Here is a 22,286-nt window from a genome sequence, read left to right as displayed (position 1 = left end):
CTTACGGGAAGCTCCGCCCCCCGCCCCTGCCGGCGGCGTCAGCGCCCCGCGCGCCAATGGCGGTGGCCGCCGGGAGGGACGGGCGGTGGGGGCGGGGGAGGACGTAGTCGGGCGTAGGGCCTCGCGTGCCGGACGGCGGGGCGGCGGCGGGGCGCGGCGGGGCCGTTATTTAGGGCTCGCGGCGGGGCGCCGAGAGGCGGTACCGCGTGGCAGGTAAGGCGCGGTGCGGGAGGGGGCTCGTGGCCGCGGGCGGTTCCCTTTCGCTTCTTTGTCCTCCACCTCGCCGCCCCGTTCCCGAGGTTCTAGAGGGGCTCAGCGCGCCCCTCCCGGTGGGGAGGCTGTCGGTGGGCCGCACCGCCCCGGGCCCTGTGCCGGGCCGTGCCGGGGCCGGGCTCCGTGAGTCGGGCTCCGCGGGCCGGGCCGTGCGCCGCGGGCGGGCCTGGTGGGTGGGCGTGAGGCCAAGGCTCGCTGCGAGGGCGGGAGCGAACGCCGCCCCGCGCCGATCGCCGGGACCTCGTTTCTCCCCGCGGTGCGGCCGCCTGTCTGTAGCTTTCTCGGGCTGGAGCCGAAGGTTCGGGCCCTGAGGGGGATCGCCGCTTCTTCGCCGCCGTGGGCTGTAGCCTGGAGGCGCGAAGTGGACTTGCCCGCTGTGGGGCCGGGGGTTGGCTGTGGATCCCGTGTGCTGGGAGTGCCTCGTCGGTATCCCTCCGGCCTGGGCCGGTGCCGTTTGGCCGAGCTGCTGGCGTGGCGAGTGGGTTATCTGTGCCTTCCTCCAGCAGTGCTGTGTGCTGGTGGTCCTAATGGCGGTGCTGTGCCCCTCACGGCTGTGTCTTTCAGACCTATGCTTTTCAGATGTCCTTAGGTCTGATAAGATTGAACATATCAACAACTCACATCTTCTTTTTCATTGAAATGTGTTTTGCATTGTTACACATACTGGTCTGTCATGTGTCTGGTAGACCAGGATGTAGAAAATCTGTGATCTTGAAGACAGAGAAACACATTTTGTTTTACACTGGGCCCAACGGTGAGAGCATAGGGAGTTCAGGACATGTGGGTGCAGTGTGCAGGCTGGGTCCTTTGTGCACATTCAGTGAGTTCCTGAACTCCACCTGTCCCTGCAGTGGGTCTCTGACAGTCTTCCTCGAGAAAACTGTTGTCAGTATTTCCATCTTACAGATGATGAAATTTAGGCACAAAGGAGAACAGTTTGCCAAATGGACTGGCAGTGGAGAGCAAGTAAATTCCAGTCTCATAGTTTTTGCCCTTGTTTCAGGCTGACTAGGTGGTTGCCAGCTGCTTGCTATTTGTTGCTTGTTAGGTATCTCCAAGAGAGAAACCTGGTAGAATCCTATAGTTACAGTTTTGTTACTGGTGTTCTGTGCTGTTATTCAGAAGGGGAAAGAAATAGAGGTCTACAAACTGAACAGTTCAGACACTTTAGAAAGTTAAGAATGTCTATCCTCTTCATGCAACATAAATTTAGTTGTACTTCTCATCCTCAGTGCTGTTAATTTCAAAGGAGTTATGATTCATAAAAGGTATCATATGCTGAAAACAAACTTTATTTGTTGGTGTATTGTAGTAAGAAAGTGAGAAAGAGACGATGCAGCAGGGCATAAGCAATCCAGGAGGTTCCTGGAGTATGCCGATAACTTCCCTATAAGAAGTGATCTTGTGGACCTCATACTCACCAGTGATTAGAAGTTTCTTGGGAATGCAAAGGTCAAAAGCAGCCTTGGCTGCAGTGACCACGAGATGGTAGAATTGAGGATCGTTGGGTCAGGGAGGAGTGTGAAAAGTAATCTCCCAACTTGTACTATAAGAGAGTAGACTTCAGCCTCATCAAAGATCTGCTTGGAAGAATAAGAATTGCCAGGGGTAAGGCCGTGGGGGGAAGAGGAAGCCAAGAAAGCTAGTTTATATTGAAGGATCATCTTCTCCAAGCTTGAGAGCAGCATATTCCCATAAAGAGGAAGTCGAGTGAAAGTGCTGGGAGGCCTGCATGGGTGAACAAGGAGCTCCTGGCCAAACTCAAACACAGGATAGAATCGTGCAGAGGAGTGGAGGCAAGGATGAGGAGCCTGAGAGGAATACAAAAGTTGTTCAAGCATTGGAGGATTAAGTTCAGAAAGCTGTCTCAAATGGATTTAAATCTAGCCGAGGGTTATCACACATGTCAGTAAAGGCTTCTGTGAGTGCATTTTCAATTAAAGGAAGACTGGGAACTAAAGTGTGGGCTGTTGTGGACCTTCACTAAGACCTTTGACATTGACCACCATAAGAACCTCATAGACGAGCTGTTAGTGTACATGTGGACAGTGAAGTGGGTCCAGAGAATGATGATTGGTGGTAGAAGGTGGAGTGGCAATGACTAGTTGTATACACCATTTACCACACTGTTTCTATTCCTGTTTTATATGTTAATGATCTGGATGATGAGCCAGAGTGTAGGTTCAGTGTATTTGTAGATGGCCCTGAACTGGGAGATAGTGTCATCCAGAGGGACATTAGTAGGCTGGAAAGGTGAGCTAAGAGGAAACCCTTGCATTGCAGTTCAACAAGAAATGCTGAGTCTGTACATGGAAGAGAACAAGCCCAGGTAACAGTACCAGCTGGGAGGGTTACCACACTGGAAAGCAGCCTAGCAGAAGAGAACAGAGGGTCCTGGTGTACACCAGCTTGAACATGAACCAACAGATTGTCAGTGTCACACAACTAGTACCCAGGGCTGCATTAGGCAAAGTGCTGCCAGCAGTCAAGAAAGGTGATTTTTTTTTTTTTTTACTGCTCAGCAGTGGTGAGGCTCCCTCTGGAGTACTGGTCTGGGCTCTGCAGTACAAGAGAGACAAGGATATTCTAGAAAGAGTTCAGTAAAGGGCAATGAAGGTGATGAAGGACCTACAGCATCTTGTATGAGATTAGTCTGAGAGAGGGCTGGGATTGCTCAGCCTGGCGAAGAGAAGGCTTGAAGGATCTTATCAATGTATCCTCCGTGTATTTGTAGATAAAGTGGATGGAACCACTCTTTTCAGTGCAGGACAGGAGGCAATAGGTACTAACTGGAACTGTGCTGTGCAGCTGGTGGAGTGCTGGCATAGGTTGCCTGGAGAGGTTGTGGAATCTCCTCTTTGAGAATCTCCGAAAGCTGCACACGCATGAGCCTGGGCACAGTGCTCTGGGTGGTCCTTCTTGAGCAGAGGGCATTGGACCAGTTGGACCCAGAGATCCCTTCCAAACTAAACAATTCCAATCGAGGTTATTCTATAGCAGAGTACAGATACCTTCAGTATGAAGGTGAATTTCAGAGTATGCTATGTGTGTAAGGTTATAGAATCATGGAATGGCTTTGGTTGGAAGGGGCCTTTAAGCTCACTCTGTTCCAGCTTCCTACTATGGGTTGCCACCCACTAGATGGGGCTGCCTAGGGCCTCATCCAGCCTGGTCTTGAACACCTGCAGGGATGGGTCACAGCTTCTTTGGGCAGACTGTTGTAGCACCTCACCACCCTCTGAGTAAAGAATTTCTTCCTAATGTTTAATCTAAATTTCCTGTTTTAGTTATTTAAGATTTCCAACTGATTCTCTTTTAAAATGTTTGAGTCTCATAAGTATGGCCAAGAAGGATATAAGCTTGGAGGAAGGAAGGAACCTTGCAGATAAAATACTCTTAATTAGAAAGCAGTTACAGTTTGAGTAATCAAAAGTACTTGAGGATAGGTGCAGCTTTTGGATTGGTTTTAAGGCTACTACTCAAGCAGTAGCTCTGATTTGCAGTGCAACTTCTGCATACAGCTTCCTAGCTCTGCTTACCAGAGGCACGTGGATTCTGGGTGAGAGATTACTGCTTAAAAGTGTAAACTTGACTCTTTTTTTTTTTCTAGAAGTTCCTCATAAACAGAAATCTGTTTGCCAGCAGCCTTTGAGCTTCTGTGATTGACCTGGTGTTTAGTCTTATTAGACCTAACACCTTTCTGTGATATCATGGTGTTACCTATGCTGTCTGATTTGTAAGTGGAATTCTCTGGCAACATGATGTCACTTTGTTGTAGTTTCTTTAACTGAGATTGTCATTTGTATGTCATTTGAATGGTAGTTGTCATGTTATTCATTTGAGGATTGTTTTCATAACTTAGGAAATAAGGTTAAAATAACACATTTTTCTTTGTTTCTTAGAATAAGTAGAGCCACCCCTCTTGCATGAATCTCTAATATTTCTTCAAAAAGTATTTTAAAACTGTGATAACCAAATGCTGTTGCTACTCCATGCATTTGGTGCTTGACTTCAGGCAAGTTTCTGGGTTTCCATAGACCAGTGCTTGAGCAGTTGGTTTACAGTCTCAGGTGCCAATGCTGCTTAGTGTTTTGGTATCAAAATAGTAGCAGAATGTGAAAAGTAATAGAAGTCCTGTATGATTTTGAAATTAAATTAAGTGATTTCATGACATATGTATTCCACGTATCTTTATTTACTGAAGTAATCTCAACATTTTAAATGTTTTTTTCCTCTTAAAAAAATAACAGTACGTGAGTTAGAGACTGTCACCACAAGTAGTTCTAAACTGATCATATTGGTTTTTTTATTTTTACTATGGTGTATTTTCCAATATCTGTTTCTTCCTCTGCTTCCCTTTCTTCTTTACTTAGCTTTGTACCTATCTAAGCTTGGCTAGGAAAAACTGTTTTAGTGGTCTGTAACAAGTACATAGTACAGATAAATTGCTGATGTAGCTTTTTTTTTCCCTAAAGAGGCAGCTGCTGAACTGTCTGTCTTTGCCAGCGTTAGTTCAGTGTCAGGTTGAACTTTCACATTCGATTCCAAACAAAAAGCACCCATTTGTAAAACAAGATTTCTGGCTGTGCTGTCTAATTGCTGAGTCTGAGTTTTCTTCCATACAGACCTGCTGCCTAGTCTGACTTACAAAGCTGCTAGCAGTGAACAATAAGTATTTAGTAATATTTCTCTTTGAATGACACCATCTTCTCTGTACCAGCAAACCTTTACATGCTTGGATGAGAAAGCAAACATTTCTCTAGAAATCTCTTCCATACTGAAAAGTGTGGCTGTTTGTTTTGCTAGGTATTAGCCCCATAATTTTTTTTCTACAGCTTTTTTTCTAGGTAAGATTAATGGAAGTGTTTAGTGTAACTTGGATGCTTTCCTCTGTAATTAAATTTCCCTTAAGAATCAATCTTATAAAAAGAGAAATTAAGGTTTTAAAAATAGCACACATTAGAGGGTATTGCAGTAGCCTATTTGTGGACTCAGGTGTCTGTAGCTTAAATCTTGTAACAGGATTGATCAGCTGGGGAAAAATGTCAGATATATCTGCTTTTAGGCTGTTCTGATGTATGCTGAGCTCTCTGTGATCTCTTTTTTTTTCTTGAAGATACAGTCCACATCTGCTTCCTTCCTTGTAGTGTAGGCAAGTGGAATTTCCAATTAAATGTTCCTTTGCAGGTGATGGAGCATGAGGCTGAGTTCCCTGCCTTTCAAAAGCTGAGTGCAGTGAAATGATATGAGCTGTGGAGAGGTGTTTGTTTTGGTGGGGTTTTTTGCTCCCTTGAAATGGATACTAAGCTCTCTAAAGTGCAGAGAAGTAGGGAATTGGACCTTGGATTTCTCATCTGTAGATCAGATTATGCACAGGACAAGTAAGTAGGGAAAAGAGTTGAAGCTTAGTAATGGTATTTATTTAAAATGACAACTTCATCTTATTTTGTTTTCATAAAAAAAATATACTACACCTCAGAAGAGATGTTATAATTCTGTATCACTGTTAACTACTAATTTGGTTTTTGTTTTTTATGTTGGGTTTTTCTTCCTTCAGGTGACTCAGATCTTTTCTCTGATTAGCCTGAGCCATATTTAAGTTAACTTAATGATTTTAACATCAACCGTTTTTGTCTTAGCCTTGTGGATTTATTGTCTAACCTGAAATAAGTGGTTACTGAAAGGAAAACTAACAACTTTGCAATGATGCAATACTTAGCCAACATTGCAGCTTTTTTTTTAATATGTCACTAATAATGATAGCAAACATTTTTGTTTTTTTGTTCTGAGAGAGAAATGTTGTGCATTCTTGAATTTTTTTCTGCCTTTTTACATTTGCTTCACTTCCATTTTTCTGGCTGAGAATTTACATCTGCTGTTGTTAGCAGTTTTTGGCAGTTAGCAGGAAAGTGGTGCATCTTCCTTCTTTCCACCTATCTCGTATTTTCCCTTGGGATTTTCAGGAGCTTCAAAACCTTCTCTGTCACAGTGTTTTAAAGCTATTTAATTTAAATCATCTTCATTCAAATAACAGATCTCCAGGTTTGTACTTAAAGTACAACAAGCTTCAGGTAGCAAGTGACACTTCTGATAAAAACAGTAGAGTATGTTAAGACACTGGAAGAGATACCTCCACTAAGTACAAGTGTCTCCTCATGGACTTAAGACCAAAGCCAATAGAATGCCACTGGTCTTGCTCATCACCCAGATCTACCTAAATTTATGGAATCAATTGGGGTTTTAAAATGCAGAGAGAAGTGGATGGGTAAAAATCTAATTTTTCACATAAGAGAAAATGCATCTGTAATGAACAGAAATCAGTTGCTTTATTTTCACTGTACGTTTGCGTTTAGTTTATCCAAAGGTTTGCTGCACTGAAAACTATGTAACGGTTTTCATGCCCAGCCCATGTTAGAATGTATCGAAAAAAAAGCTTTTTGATTCTGAACTCCACACAGAGTCTGGTTACTGCATAACATTAATGTTATTTATAAATAAATATCTAGTAACAGTTTTATCTTTATTATCTTTATTAACAGTTATTATCTTTAATTTTTTTAATCTTTGAATAATGAGCTCTAAAGTATGGATGCAAATATTTTGCTAAATAGCTGTTATTTTAGGTGAAACTGTAATACATCTGTGTTGATAAGACACTGCTCTAGAGGTTTGAGTTTAGCTTTTTGTTGTTGTTGTTGGCTTCTAATTCCCGTGAAAATAAATTTTCTTTACATTATATTGCTTAGCTGCTTTTTTTAAATCCGAGGGCTTAGGTGTGTGAGTCTAGATTGATATTGATACATTTGTACATGAACGATCTCTACAGTTTAGTTCTAGCATGACATATATAAGGCATGCCTTGCATCTTTTTGCAACTGCAGAACTGCGTGTAGTTAAACAAGAGTATTTTCTGTTATATGCTGCAGTTTCCTTTCCCTCTGGTATTAGTAATTTCTGCATTTCAGTTTTCTTTTCTAGAGGATACTGTGGAATTGTTTTAAATTTCTTACTGAGTTTCCTTTTATTGGGATTAAGCTCAGAGTAATTTTCAAATAAGCTTTGTCAGATTGGTGAAAACTTCAGAAGCTGAACTGAACCTAGCATTTCTAGAATTATTTTCATAACTGGAGAATCTAGGTTTAGTTCCTAGTTATGAGAACAGTGTTTTTAGAAATAACGTTGTGGACTGGATGCTACATTTGAGTAGGCAAACCACATAGAGGCAATTAAACATAATATAGCTTGCTTTTATTAATTTGGACTGTTTCCTAACTGCGAGTTAAGAAAACCAGAAGAGTTTTTGTGGCCTCAGAAGAACTGAGGTGAAGGCTGCCCACTGGCTTCAGTTCCCTTGAACTGTTCTTCAGACTTCTCAAGACTGAGAGCAAGGGAACTCTGCTGTAGTGTGAAAAGTTAACCAGCTTCCAAGAAGTTAGAAGCTCTTGCAAGTTTTGAAAGAGCTAGGTAGTGATTTTTTTTTGTGGCAGTCAAATGTTCTCAGTGTGAAAGCTATCCTTCATAATTCTTAAGTAATTTAAGTGTGAATGAGATACTTGGTTTTGTGATCTATTATTCTGAACCTTGATATAAGGCACTTGTATCAGCTTCTTTGAAGGCTAGGTAAGGATGGTAATCATAATCAAATTCACAGATTTTGTTTCAAAACCTGAGTCATGGTGTTATGCTGTTAGAACTGCTGAACTCCCACAGAAGTACCAGCGAAGTTTTTCACGTGATAGCTTCTCTTATGTAAGTTAAGAGACTTTGAACTACATCAGTTGTCTTAAATAGACATTGAGCTTGTTTTAGCAGTGAGTAGAATGGAGGGGGAAAAAAAAAAAAACATTCTTTTGCTGGAGAGTAAGAAGACAGTACTTCTGGAAGGTTGCAGAGGAGGAAGGGCATACCTGAGAGACTGTCATAGAGCAAATAGAAATTTTAATCTGACCATGTTCTAAAGGCAGGAGTAGTAGCTTGAACTTTTTTATTTTCCATTTATCTCTTAACAGGAATTCTGTCCAACATGTTTTCTGGGTGGAGCTGGGCAGTCCACTGCTTGTATCTGTTTTTGAATATTTGTTCCTTTGAAGGTAAGTCATCCGTCTTAAGCATAATAGACTTACAGAAATTCTTTAATCGGATGCTTGAAGCACACATCTGCTTTTTGTTTAGGTACCTGTTGCAGGTTTGGAGCAGAAAACAATATATTAAGATCCAGGTTATGTTCTTAATCTTGCATTACCTCACTGCAGTGTTTAACTAATACTCAGCTCTGCTTCTAGTTACAGCTGGTTAATGTAAAGTGGCAGAGAAACTGACTCACATCAGTAACAGCTTGCTCTGTGGGGTCACTTTAGCAGACGGCAGCGGTAGGTTAGGTCCTATAATGTGATTTCTGTAATTTTAAATACAGTATTGCTTCAAAGTTGTTGGTTTTTATTTTGCATATGCCAGGTGAAATCTAAATGAAAGCTTACCGTCAGGCTAAGTAGCTTTCAAAGCAGTAAGCTTTCAGTGAATTAGTGATGTGGTGGTCTCTGCCATCAACTGGAACCATGGGCCACTTCTGTTGTGTAGCAGGTGACCATTCTAAGGATGTTTACTCTGTCTGTTCAGTCAAGGTAGAATTTCAGTCATCTGACATTTAATCTTCTAAGAGCTGACATTTATATGCCTGTGTAGCAATAATCACAGTTTATTGCTGAATGTTTAAAAAAAACTACCATGAAGGTGCACACCTTAGATTCTGTTGTTAACTCTCAACAGAAAATAACTTATATGCAAGAATAACTTCAGTTTCTTTGCCCTTCAAAATATACTCAATGTTTTTGTCCTTGACTCTTCTCTCAGTCTTTTAAAAGCCCTTGATTATTAGTTGATATTTTCTTGCTTGACAGAACTTTTTTTTTCAAGCTTAAGTAATAGTAGACTAGTTTTAGTCTACTAGAATAGTAGACTAGCCTCTCAGGTCTGTTTTGTAACTGTCAGGTAACTAGTTTCCTGCTTGGGCTTATGTAGTAATATTTTCAATATTACAGCAGTGTTGTAGCATCAGTTACTGTAGAGTGCACTGTTGTTTTTTGTTAATGTTTTTCTTATAACCATTTTTATTCTAGTTTCAGGTGGACTTGTACAATCATGTGGTCACATCATTCCAGAGTCTCCAGTATTGGCCCTGGGTTCCAATTTCACAGCATTGTGCATTTTGAATGAGAGTTGCCTTGACTTTGGCAATATATATGCTAGTCAGATTATATGGAAAATGAAAAATAAAGTGATACCTAAAGAACAATACCGTGAAATAAACAGAACTGTTTCTAGTGTCACATTTAATGACACTTCTTCACTGGCTTCTCCTCTGACATGCAACGTTTTAGCAGATGGACAGATTGAGCAGAATATTTATGGAATTTCAGTTACAGTAGGCTGTAAGTACTGTTTTTCTTGAGTTTAATTCTTATTTCAATAGTAGCTCCTAAGAAAACTGCTTCTGACAAACAGAGAATGAAAAATGCGTTCATCTTTATGTTTATTTCCAGTCCCTCAGCTCCTGTGTAATTATATAAAAATACTATAAAAATCTCACATCATCAAAGCTGGTGAATATGTGTAGTTTTCTAAAAAATGGAAAATATCTGCATGAAATACTCCAGAATAAGTGGTTAGGAATTTAACTGAAAAAAGATCCTGGATAGAAGTTGAACTTTCCTTGATTTTTTTTCTTTTTTTTTCCCAGCTGTGCAAGGAAGTGCAATAATGTATAAATTCTACTTTCATAATAGCATAATCAGCTTACTAGTTCCTTCATTAGTGGACTGAGAAATATCTAGTCCATCTGTACCACTATATTAAACCCGAACTGCCTTTAGAAGGAAAGATCCTGTTTGAGCTACTGTACTCCTAGAGATAAGAAAGTACTCCTGATGGTAAACTTTCCTTATTCAATCTGGATTGCGCTTGCATAGTTCTGAGCAGGTGTTCTTTGAGGCAAAACTGAGGTGTAATATGAATGACTTACTTAATTGGTGAACAGTTCATAAAATGATGGGTGAGTGTTTCTGTGTCCTGAATTCCTTCCTGAGTATAGCTAGTGAATTACATTGCCTCCTAATGTTGGCAGAGGGTACTGGAGTTACTGTGTGACTTCTATCCAAAAGGCTGCTTTAGCTTTGCTATTTAAACTGATATGATTCTGAGTTATTACGAGGTGAAAAGACTTTGCAGAAAAGCAGTTTTTCATTTCAACTTCTGATGAGTACATTTCCTCCCAGAGAAGATGGAATAGATGAAATATAGGGAAAGTAGAGGACATCTGGAATATCTTGTGATAAATTGAATGACAGAGTTGTAATTCACACGTGAATTCTGAGGTACATAGCTTTTTTTAACTCTATCAATGTAAGTCCTATGAACAGTGAGAGAAACAGTATGTTTCAGAATAGTACAAATACTGAAGAACAAAATTGAATGTTCTTAAGATGGTAATTGTTTAAAATAGGATCTTCTGCTTGAAAAGAAGATTAAATATGTTACACTGTTGTAAATGGTGATATCCTAAAAGCTACAAGCTAACTCAGTGTTATCTCTGTATGCCATTATTTGAATTCAAGAAGAAAAAAAAATTCAGCTGCTCTTTGAAAATTTCTTACATACTATTAAAGTGTGCTGGTGAAGATTGTGCATCTTTCTTGTAGGTATTGGGGACTAAACCTTCCCTCTCCCATATAGGGGTTGAGTGAGTAGACATGTATTAATTGCCTTATATCTCAGGTTATTGGCAGTCAGCATATGTCATTGCAGCTCTACTACTAATCATAATTTTTGTTCCATGTCATTTAAAATGTGTGTAACATGGTAGATAAGATGGCTGCTACTTTTGTCTGCTGTAAAGAATCAGAAATCTGTTTGTTACTTTGTCAGGCATTTGCTCCTTGTATTGCTTATGGTTTCTCAGAGTAAATGCTTAAACTTATCAACTTCAGTTTTCCCCCCTCCTTTAAAAATACATGTGACTAAAAATACTTCCGATGCTTTCTGAAGTTGTTGTAGCAGGACACATAGCGTGATTCTTACTGAATTGTGTATGTGATGAAATATATGTATTAATTATTGCTAATTCTTTCTGTACAGTGCCCCCAGAGAAGCCCAAAAACTTAAGTTGCATTGTGTATCTATCACCAAAAGTCGAATGGTATATGAACTGTACCTGGAACCCTGGAAGGCATACATTCTTGGACACTCGTTTTAGATTGAAATACATGTGGTAAGTAGCTCTTTGTATAATGTCTAAACAATTTTAAGCAATTTTTGTAGGCTAAACGAAACTTCCTTGAAGTTATTTGATACTTTGAAATCATTTTTAAATTTAGCATTCTGAAGCATTGCTGCCTATCGCTGAGGGGAGGGCAGAGCTAAAGTAGCTCACAGTAATTTAGAACTCCAACTTGAAATTTGATTACTATGCTCATTTTACAGCAGCAGCATCTTAATTTTTCTGTTCTTCAAGTATATAACTAGCATGGTTTGAGTACAGTACGCCTAATAGTGATGTGGGTGGACCCAAAAATACATACTGTTTTTCTTAGGTGATGGTTCTGCGCCATTCTAAGCAAGCAAAGAAAACAGCATATAATAACTGGATTTTGTAGTTCTCTACTGTGTATTCTTTAAGAACTCAGTGTTGTTGGTCCAGAGTCTAATCCTAATCTTCAGCAAAAAATTTTCTCCTGTGAAGTCAAACTAAAATGTTTTCCAAACTCATGCAAATGGTCTCTTCTCATGTAAAGCAGAACAGATGGATTTGCAGTCCCTCTCTGGGAATAACTGCCTACAGCTTCCCATCTCCCCTGGTTCTTCTAAAGTGCTTTGGTAATGAGCGTGCTAGAAAGTATGGATAGCTAGAAAATCTTAAAATAAATAAATAAAAAAAAATCTCTAAAGGAAATAAAATTGTATATGCTTTTCTTTATTTAGGCCACGGGAAACCTTTCCTGACTGCATACCGGAATATGTGAATAATTCTTGTACCATTTCTGATGTTCAGTTCTTTGTTAACCTGGAGGTGTGGGTAGAAGCAGCAAACGCTCTTGGGAAGGCTGAATCTGATCATCTTGTTTTTGATCCCATTGAGATTGGTAATCAATATCCCTATTAATAAACTTTATTGGTATGCATGACTTCTGTTCCTGTACGTATTGCTAAATAGCTACATTAATATTTTTTTCATTATAAATATAACACATCCAAGTATTATTGGATAGAACTTGAACTGTGCTGAACAAAAATCAGAACTTTAGAGATTTGATTGCTTTTAGAGTCAGAAGTTCTTATGTAGCCTGCTTTAGAAAATTTTGTGAAATAGCAGCCATTTGGGCTTGTTTCCAGAAAACGTGGAATACAATTGAGAAAGGTATCCAGTATTTGAGGGAAATAGCCCTGGTGGAAATGTTAGGAGTCTAATTTTGCTCCTAATGATCCATGCCAAAACCATGACAAATGACAGTGTTGCAGCACAGTGTACTAATTGCTAGAGGCGTGGAAAAAGAATGCAGCTGCAGGGATGACTGTCTTCTTCTCTTCTAGTCAAACCACCACCTCCACGTAACCTATCAGTTAACTCAGGAATACTGCCTACTGTTCTGAAGCTTTCCTGGGAGAACCAGATTTCAACAGTTGTGATGGAACTGAAATTCAATATTCGCTACAGGATCAGTAGTGATACAAACTGGATGGAGGTAACAAGAATGTCTCTTGTGACTATTCTGCTCTAACCTGGCCATTTGCCAAACTGCAGCTGAAGTTTCCTTAACGTTTTGTCTCATCTTAGAATTTATGTGGTATCCCAATGGTTTATTTGGCTTATTTCTGAAAGCTGTGATCTTAAGTTCTTTGGCAGTCCAGAATGCAGTGCCCTTATCTCTTCTTTGTGGACTTCTATTCTCTCAATTTTGTCACATATTTTGCTGGTTTTGTTCTGTACATACAACATCTATAACACTTGTATATGGGAAGATCAGAGCTGATGCAAAACTACTGATCTAAATGTTGCTTAGAATGCTGGGATGCTTTTTTAAACTGATTATAGCTACAACAGTATGTGTGGTACAACAGTCTGGTTATCTTGCGTACATGTCTTGAACTTGACACGATCAAAACTGGAAAAGATGAGTGTGTCATACATGTATAGTAAGTTCATGTCATCAGTGAGCTTTTTTTTACATCATTCCCTGGCTGAATCTTCAGTAGCTTGTCAGTTTTTCCCTTTTCTTAGCATTCTCTGAGCAGCAGTATTCCAGAAACTTTGTTTAATAAAAATGTGCCCAGCTTTTGTTTCATCATATAGATCCAAAACAATTTTGAATTTCATGACTTCTTGAAAGAAAAGTTGATTTTAACTTCCCAGAATACAATGTTGGAGCAGGTAGTATAGTAAACTGCTTGTGACTAGGATAGTGTATCTCTTTTCCTCTTTCAAGGAACATCTTCTGCTTTAAATGCAGAGATTTATAATTTAAGGTCTCCCGCATTGATATTTTGTGCAAGACTGTTCAGTACAGTTTATTCTGCAACTTCAGAATCTGTTGATTTGTTACACTATTAAGTCTTTAACTTGTCTTTCCCATTTAACTTATGAAATCATAGAACTGCTTGATTTAAAAAAAAAAAAAAAAAGAAACTCCAAAGACCCTAACTTGCAAGTGGAATTACATGTGCTGGAATCAGTGTGTATGAAAACATTAATCTGTTATCTACATATGTTTTTGTACTTATACAGTAAGAATTTTTTTTGCATTCAGTTGCCATCTTAAAAGGAAAAATAATTATGGGTAAATAAACTCTTTTATTAACAAAGTTCTACACTGCTCTAAAGGGAAAATGTCAGACTTTCAAAGAAAATATTTGCATGCCAATTGCAAAACACTGGAAGTAATGATCCTGAGTTCTCTAGCTTGATAGGTGCCTTCTAGCACAGGTATTCTGCAGTGGTTAATCCAGCAGATACCCGTCCTTATGCTCAGCAAAGCTCTGAAACGCTACATATCAATAAGAGGAGTTACAGGAGAAGGGAGAAACTTCATATTACTGATAGCTGCTTACCTGGTTTTGCATATATATATATATTGCTTCATGATGCACCTGATTAATGTATAGAGCTGTGACTGAACTCCTGCCACATTAGTGGTTGAGAATCTAAGGAAATAGAAAGGACAAGAACAATGTTGTATTGATCCTGTAATATAGAGTTTAAGCTGTTTGAAGTGGATACTCCTCTTGTGAGGCTGTAGTAGTACAGAACTCAAACTTACATTTTTTTGATCAGCTTGATCTTCCTCCTCTTACAGGTTCCTCCTGAGGATACAGCTTCACCAAGAACTTCATTCAGTATTCAAGGCCTCAGACCGTACACAGAGTATGTCTTTTCAATTCGATGCATGAAGGAAGATGGAGTAGGCTTTTGGAGTGACTGGAGTGAGGAACAAATTGGGGTCACAACTGAAGATAGTAAGTAATATATGAAAACTGATCACCAACCTTAAAAATATCTGTGTGCTCAGTAGTTTGACAATAGCCAACTGAAATCCTGTATCCTTGTTTGATTGCTTGATGATGTGTGCTTGATTCTGCAACAATCTATTTTTTTATGAGAGCTTTCTTTCACTAGACAGAGTGCCTTAGTTCATGAACAGTTCAGAGCTAAAGAGACCATCAAGTAAAGTAGTAAGTGAACTAGCATCACTTAATTATGAACAGGAGGATTGTTTTTTCAGGCTGAAGCATTGATGAGAAAAATACACAGATGAAAGTGTGGCCTCTTGTTCACTGAAACATGTAAATACAACACTGTTTTAACTTTTCCTGCATCTGCTACACTTTCTTACTTGTCACAGTATCACAGCCTAGTTTTGCAGTGTCTTGCACCCACTAATTTATGATACTCTGCCCACATTTGCTACGTCTTGCTGCTCGTCCTTAGGAGGGTAGGCATTGATGTGGGTGGTCTTAAAAAAGAGAACACCATGGATAAATCACCAGCTTTAAGCAGGGTTGAGCCTATGTGAATAATGGTTTTACTTGAGAAGATTTAGTCCAAAAAACCATCACTTTGTTACAGTTTCCATTTTTGGTGACAGTTATTGATTTTGTTGAGATGCTGTAGCTCTAGATCTAAGGTATCCTTTCCTTTTGCAATATGGCTGAACAGTGGTTTGCTGCTGTTGTGACTTAGTGAGGAAGACATTTTACCTGTTGCCGCTCTTAAGGACAGTGTTCATATCATATTTAGTCTTGCAATAAAGGACTTGGCAAGCAGGATCATAGAATTGTCGAATCAGAATGGCTTGGGTTGGAAGGGACCTCAAGGATCATCAGGCTCCAAACCCCCTACCACATGCAGGGCCACCAACTTCTGTATCTAATGCTAGGATGTGCATAGCCTCTAAGTGTACACCAAATATTCCACAATTAACAAACACAAAAGGTAGAACATATTTAACCAGTAGACTAAGTTTTAATTTCACAGCCCAAGTGGGAAAAAGCTGCTGAGGAGTCAAGGGTCAGCCTCCACAGCTTTGCAGTGGAGCTGAGCATCATGTACAAGATCTATCTGTCCATGCTGCTTCCAGCTGATGAGCTTGACTGGCCATGGCCATTTGGCTCCTTGTGGTGATCCAGTCAGCTCTTTGTCTCATTTCAATAAACTGTGTTCTGTATTTGTGCTATTTGATCATAGACTCATTCCTTCAGGACAGTGGTACTGAGACTGTTACTGCACTGGGTGTCTTCCACTAAAATATGTATTCAGTGCATTCTGTATTTCGTAGCAGCATTGGTTGCTTCCACTTGATCACAAACACATACATTACTTGAAAAGTAACTACACTTCACTATGCTACTATATATATTACCTTTTACAGCTAATGGAAGTCATTCCAGTATATCCTGCTAATGAAGCACTCCTGCAAGTTTGTACAGCAGTAGTGCCTTCTGCCACTGAGTTGTTGTCAGAATTATTAGTTGAGCATACTGCATGTGTTTAGCATTTTTCTGTTAAGTATTTTTATTGTTTTGTAGCATTTTATGCCTTAGCAGTTCCTGCAGTAACTGTAAACTCAAGTTGCAAAACAACTGAGCAATAATTATTGGAACGCTGACATTAAAATCACATCCATGTGTTTCTTGCTGCAAAACCTTCTAGTATATAAGGCTGGATTCTTACATTTTTCCATTAACAGAAAGCAAGCTGCAAAATGTGTATACAAACACAGTCTAAATCTATGCATACTGCCATTTAATTGGACAGACATTTTAGCAGGTCTGCTGCACTGTGTTCATCCATAGAATTCAAACCATCATCTCCAGGTACAAGCCTAGACTTAGTTGATATTCATCAATGTTCTGTGATCTATTGAACATCTGTCATTCATTTGAAATCCCATTTGTTAGACTGAACTGGAACTAACATAATGTTAAATATAAAATCTTTTAAGAGGTGCAAAATGCTATCTTCTTGAATCTGAACCTCTGTTGGTGTCAAAACACCTTGCATTAGTATGTTTCTTGCTACAGCTGAAGTGAACTAATCTGTTGGTAGGGTCTGCTGTGCTTTTAGTGAGTGTTGATACAGTGTGTCTTCTGCTGGTTTAACAAATTGCTGTAGCTGTACTTCCTAATAAAAACAGAATATTCATTCTTTCTCTGCACTGCTTGCTAATTAGTCACTATTTTTGTTGTTTACCAATAAATTGAGAGTGAAACTTTCTCTTCTGAGTTTGCTTGCAGCTTCAGTGGTGGTGTCACCTCCTGCAAATAACTAGACAAGCTTGCAAATATATAGGATAAAAGGATGACTTGAGTAGGAAAGGACTTCAGGAAGTCTCTCATTCTGTCTTTTATCCTTTTTTCTATGAAGTGCAAGGCTAAGACAAGGAAATCCAGTTCACAGTATCAGCAAAACCTGTACGAAAACTTAACTACGCAGTTGCCTGCTGCAAAGGTTAAATGAAATGGCTGGATGTTTAAGTTACTGATGCCATTATTATTGCCTGTGTAATCAAATTAGAAAACTGAATTTCCGGCAGTATGTTGTATTCTAGACCAGTATTGTAGAAAATTGCACAGTTGCTTGCATTCTGTATTCAAAATGTCCTGGTGACATGCTACATGAATTGCAAAGACACAAATGCATGGTATTGATTCTGAACAGTAATCTGAGAATTCTGGCAATTTTTAAATGATTTATCAGTTTTACTTCATAATCCTTATCAGGAAACAGCTATTTTGTATCCACAAATACTAACTGTAACCAAAGGTATTTATGTCCAGCAGAGGAGGTTTACTGTGTAATTGTGTGTATTACAGTGGTATATCTAGTGATTTCTGGGAATTGCAAGAATAAGTTACCTTAAGAGCAATTGGATTTCTAGAAGCTTGTTTGATTTCCTTGTAAATCAGCAGCAGTAGAATTAGGAATCACATGCTGAATTCTGGCTTCAAAGAGAAATAAGCACTGTTGGGATTTTAAGCCTTATTTCTCAAGAAACTTGGTTATTATTAGTTAGAAACTTTTCCTTTCCAATTCTTGAATTGTGAGGTGTGAAACCATTGTGGTTTGGTTCCATATCATTTCTACTTTGTAGTGTTAGCTTTATGTCTGTTCCATAATGATGCTACCCAATGTGAAGACAGTGCACTGACTTCTGCTTACATACTTCATACTTGACAAGGAACCTCTTTTTTTTTTTTTCTCAGATTACTATAAACACTTTGTGGTATTTGTTTAGCTTCTAAGTTAGTCTTTTTTTTTTTTTTTTCCCTTCTCTGTGCTTTTAGCCTTTTTTGCTTGTGCTCTTCTTGGTCTTCCTTCGGTAGTTTCTACTTGGTTCTTTAGTGTCTTCCAAGCACTTCAGTACATCTGTCTCTGAACAGAGTTAAAACAGTAAAGGATTTTGTTGTCAAAACACCACTTCATGCCTTTTGTTCTACTGCACTGGGTCAGAAGTCTTTTCTTATTTATCCTAACTGAGCTCTCAGGAAATGAAGTTTTAAGTTGAGTTTACATTTGAGCAGTAAGAACACCTGTAGATAGAATCTGCCATTAAGCAGAGTGGAATTTGTATGTATGAAATGACTTCAGCTCTAGTAAAAAAAAAAAAAATCATTTTCTTCTGGTTATAAAATATATACTTATTATTATTATATTAATATAATTAATATAAATTAATATATTAAATTTATATTTATATATATAAATATATATATATATATAAGAATATTATAAAAATATTCTTTCAATATCCTATCAATTTTTTTCACCTTCAGTGACAGTGCTTTTCTGTTTTCTATTACATGGAAGAAATGTGTTCTGTGGTTACTATCATAAACTGAGCAATGGGAATTTCACATTTCCTGCTTACTAGACTGCATTGCTGCTTGGCTGTTACAGCTTGCTCTGCAGAGGAAAAAAAATAAACTGCTATTAGTGACTGAGCATCCATGTTTTATTTTGGCCTGAGAGCTAAGGTGATAAAGTAGGAAAAGAACATGAGGCAGGTTGTGTTGCAGTCTGATCTGCATTAAGCTTTATATATACATACATATATACATATGTGTATATATGTATGTATATATACACATATGTATATATAAACTGTTTCCATTTTCTGTGAATCAAAGCTGTGTGCTGAAATGATTAAGAGCTTACTTGGCCTCAGTTCCCAGTTCTTTCCTGCTGCTGTGGAGCATAAGAGGCAAAGATGTAGCCTGTAGACTTGACATTGCTTTTTAGACATGAAAATGCCAAACCTTTTAATTATTAACACTGAAAACGCAATAAAAGAACTCCCACGCAGAGATAGTCTAGCAAGATTATAAATGTAAATGTATTTCAAGACATTTTTCCCTTATGGTTAAAGTCCTTGCCAAGAATTGGCTGCTTTTTCTTGCTTTATGCACTGTAATAGATTCATTCTGCATTGAAATGAAACAGTGGAAGTACTACTTAAATTTTTAACAGTACTGACACCAAAAACTATTGTAGCATTGTGCAAAAAATACTGCAGTTCTATTATTCAAATTCCTCCTACCTTTTTATAATAAAAGGGTATTATTTCATGGGAGAAACCAGTCTCCTCATTAACTATTCTACAGTTTCCATTTTGAGGTGACTTGATGTTGAGTGGTAGGGAATTTGTAGTGGTTACTAAGTGCAGCAAGGTTGTCAGTATGCAGAAGTGTGGTATTGCACTTCTGAACACAAGCTGCACAATGTAGATTTAGCTGTGCCTCAGCCCTGACAATCAGGCCATTGTCACTGGTGCTCAGTGTGGTGGTGCTCACCTTCTTTGATACTGTGAGTTTGGAGCAGTGCTAGTATTTCATTCATCCCTTCAAAAAACCTTTCCATGAAGTTGTTTCACTTAACATACCTAAGCCTTCTTTCTTCTCAGGGAAATAGGAAACAATTTTTTTTCTTCTTTTTTTTTTTAAGAACCATCTAAAGGACCAACCATATGGAGGACCATTGATGTATCTCCCTCACCAGCTTTTTGGATTGTACGACTAATGTGGAAGGTAAAACAATGTGCTAAATTGCAGAAATTGTATATTATTTTAAAAATGAGTTTTTGTGGAAATTTACCTCAACAGACTTGGTAGATATCTGGGATAGAGCAGTTATTGATACAAGAAATGACTTAAATTTTTTATAACTACTTAATCTAATAAGTATGCTGAAAGTAAGATTCTAAGGCTGTGAGTAATCCAGAGTCCACTTTAAGATTTCCCACTTGCTGTCTTCATAGGCAGTGTGGAATTGGAAACTCCCTCACATATAGTAAAGTTTGACATTATGCCTTCTGATGTATCATGCAGGAATCCTTCAGCTGCAAAATCCATTAAGCCTAGAGATATTCCACAGACCAGACTTACTAAATACAGCTCCATGTGTTTGCATGGAGTAGGCTACTGATTAGTCTAAGCTGTGAAAGTGAATGCAATGATCAGTCCCCGTCTCCTGCTTTCTGAACTTCGTTATATTTGATCGAGTTTTCTTCTATTAGTATTTTCCTGTTAATACTTGCCTTAGGTGAACTTCCCTGTGTATGGATCCTTTTCTGATTTAACTTGTATGTCACTTGCCACTCTGACATTATTAGTTAGCTCAGAATTGGAAAACTGGTGTTACTTAACTTCACCCTCTTTAACAATTTTCTCTACGTTCTCTGATAGCTAATATTGGTACAGATAATACCAATACAAATATTTTCCTACTTAAAATAAAATTGCTTGTGCTGTTCTGCATTTAAGGTCAACCCAGCCTATAACACGAGATTCTTTTGACATCACTGTGTTGTGAAATTGCACAAAATGTAGGTTTTTTCCACACATGGTCTAAAATCTTGACAGAAGTGCTTTTGTTAGGCTGCTATATAGGATTATGAGTCAAGCGAGAAGCTTTAAACAAGAAATAGTTCTAGAAAGTTCTGTTTTACAGAAATGAACTCTAAAGCCATTCACAGTTCTCTTAATTATGTAACTTATTTATATACATAACTTGTCTTTCTCTCAGTTCTAAACCATTAAACTGTGCTTCAAAGGTAATAACGGTTGTCACATTTATTCAGTATTGATATAATAAAAAAAAATGTATTTCTGACAGGCACTAGAGCCATTTGAAGCCAATGGAGTAATCTTGCAGTATGAAGTGACCATCAGAGCTAAACCACCCCTCTCCCATCCACCATCGAGGTACAACGTTACTACCACCAGCCTTACATTAAAGCTGCCAAATGGAACTTACGAAGTCACTGTGGTTGCCCATAACAGAGTTGGGGCATCCCCTCCATCAGTTCTACTTATTCCATCAAGTAATTCAAAAGGTTAGCGTTACAATAGTCTCTCTAACATTCAGGTGCATAGAATAATAGAATCTCTGTCACTTCTCTTATAAAAAATGTTCAGTGTTGTAAAATTACACCTTTTACATTAACATACAGTTGTAATACTGTTCAATGCATGTGTGCTCTTAACTCCTTCTAATTATGCTGCAGTTTGAACAAGAGCTGCTCTGAAAGTAGTGCCTTCTATTTTGGAGTGTTGGTCCATGACATCAGAGGCAGATATTGTAAGGTGGAGTGAAAGTAGAAGTTGAACCTTCCCACCAGTATTCCTTTACATTTTGTTGCTGTGTGACTGGTGGCAGCAGAGGGAATATGACAAACTGGCATGTGACATAGAAGTGCTTATGAAGCAAAGAGTGTCATTGAATTCCTCCATACAGAAAAAAGTTTTACTCATTGACATTTGTCAACACTTGCTGAATGTTTGTGGAGACCAAACAGTGGATATGAGCGTGGTGAGTGGTGCATTTCAGCTATGGCAACAGCACTGTTCCAGACAAGCCATGTTCCAGACAGCTATACATACTGTTTTTTAAAAGCATGGTATACAGGCTCTTTTTCATCATTGGTGAGGAGGCACAGCTAATGGTGATAACTATGATGAAAAACAGTGTTTTGTAGCTACTTGCTCTATCAAATAATGTTACTGTCCTCTTTGTAAATGTTGCAGTTTCCATGGAAATAAAGCATAGAATCATAAAATCACCAAGGTTGGAAAAGACATCCAAGAGCATCCAGTCCAACCATCCATATATCACCAATACTTCCCACTAAACCATCTCCCTCAGTACAACATCTACAAGTTTCTTGATTGCTTCCAGGGGCAGTGACTCCACCACTTCCCTGTGCAGCCCATTCCAGCACCTGACCACTCTCTAAGAGGAAAAAGTGTCTTAACATCTAACCTGAATCTTCTGTGGTGCAAATTGAGGCCATTCCCTCTAGTCTTATGGCTAGTTACATGGGAGAAGAGGCCAACATTCACCTCGCTGCAACCTCCTTTCAGGTTGTTGTAGAGAGCAATAAAGCCACACCTAAGCCTCATCTTCTCCAGACTGAACAATTCCAGCTCCCTCAAATGCTTCTCATAAGATGTGTGCTTCTGACCTCTCACCA

At 38.8% G+C, this 22,286-nt stretch overlaps 1 protein-coding gene across 3 annotated transcripts in view; it reads left to right on the top strand.

The window, feature by feature from the left end:
* The window catches only part of IL6ST (interleukin 6 signal transducer), a 37,968-nt gene that overhangs the window by 282 nt on the left and 15,400 nt on the right, over positions 1-22,286 (top strand). The window contains exons 1-9 of one of the 3 annotated variants that reach the window (NM_204871.2): positions 106-213; positions 8,283-8,363; positions 9,390-9,701; positions 11,404-11,536; positions 12,247-12,407; positions 12,856-13,007; positions 14,616-14,775; positions 19,760-19,842; positions 20,930-21,149. In NM_204871.2, coding sequence (NP_990202.1) covers positions 8,297-8,363; positions 9,390-9,701; positions 11,404-11,536; positions 12,247-12,407; positions 12,856-13,007; positions 14,616-14,775; positions 19,760-19,842; positions 20,930-21,149 — 1,288 coding nt within the window. In that variant the 5' untranslated portion in view covers positions 106-213; positions 8,283-8,296. Of the gene's footprint in view, positions 1-105; positions 5,655-8,282; positions 8,364-9,389; positions 9,702-11,403; positions 11,537-12,246; positions 12,408-12,855; positions 13,008-14,615; positions 14,776-19,759; positions 19,843-20,929; positions 21,150-22,286 lie in introns of those variants that run through there. The other 2 variants (XM_040655416.2, XM_040655417.2) reach the window with 2 other exon arrangements.

This window comes from Gallus gallus, chromosome Z, assembly GCF_016699485.2.
Source record: "Gallus gallus isolate bGalGal1 chromosome Z, bGalGal1.mat.broiler.GRCg7b, whole genome shotgun sequence".
In the NCBI taxonomy this organism is placed as follows: Eukaryota; Metazoa; Chordata; class Aves; order Galliformes; family Phasianidae; genus Gallus; species Gallus gallus.
This window is presented reverse-complemented; position numbering and strand designations above follow the sequence as displayed.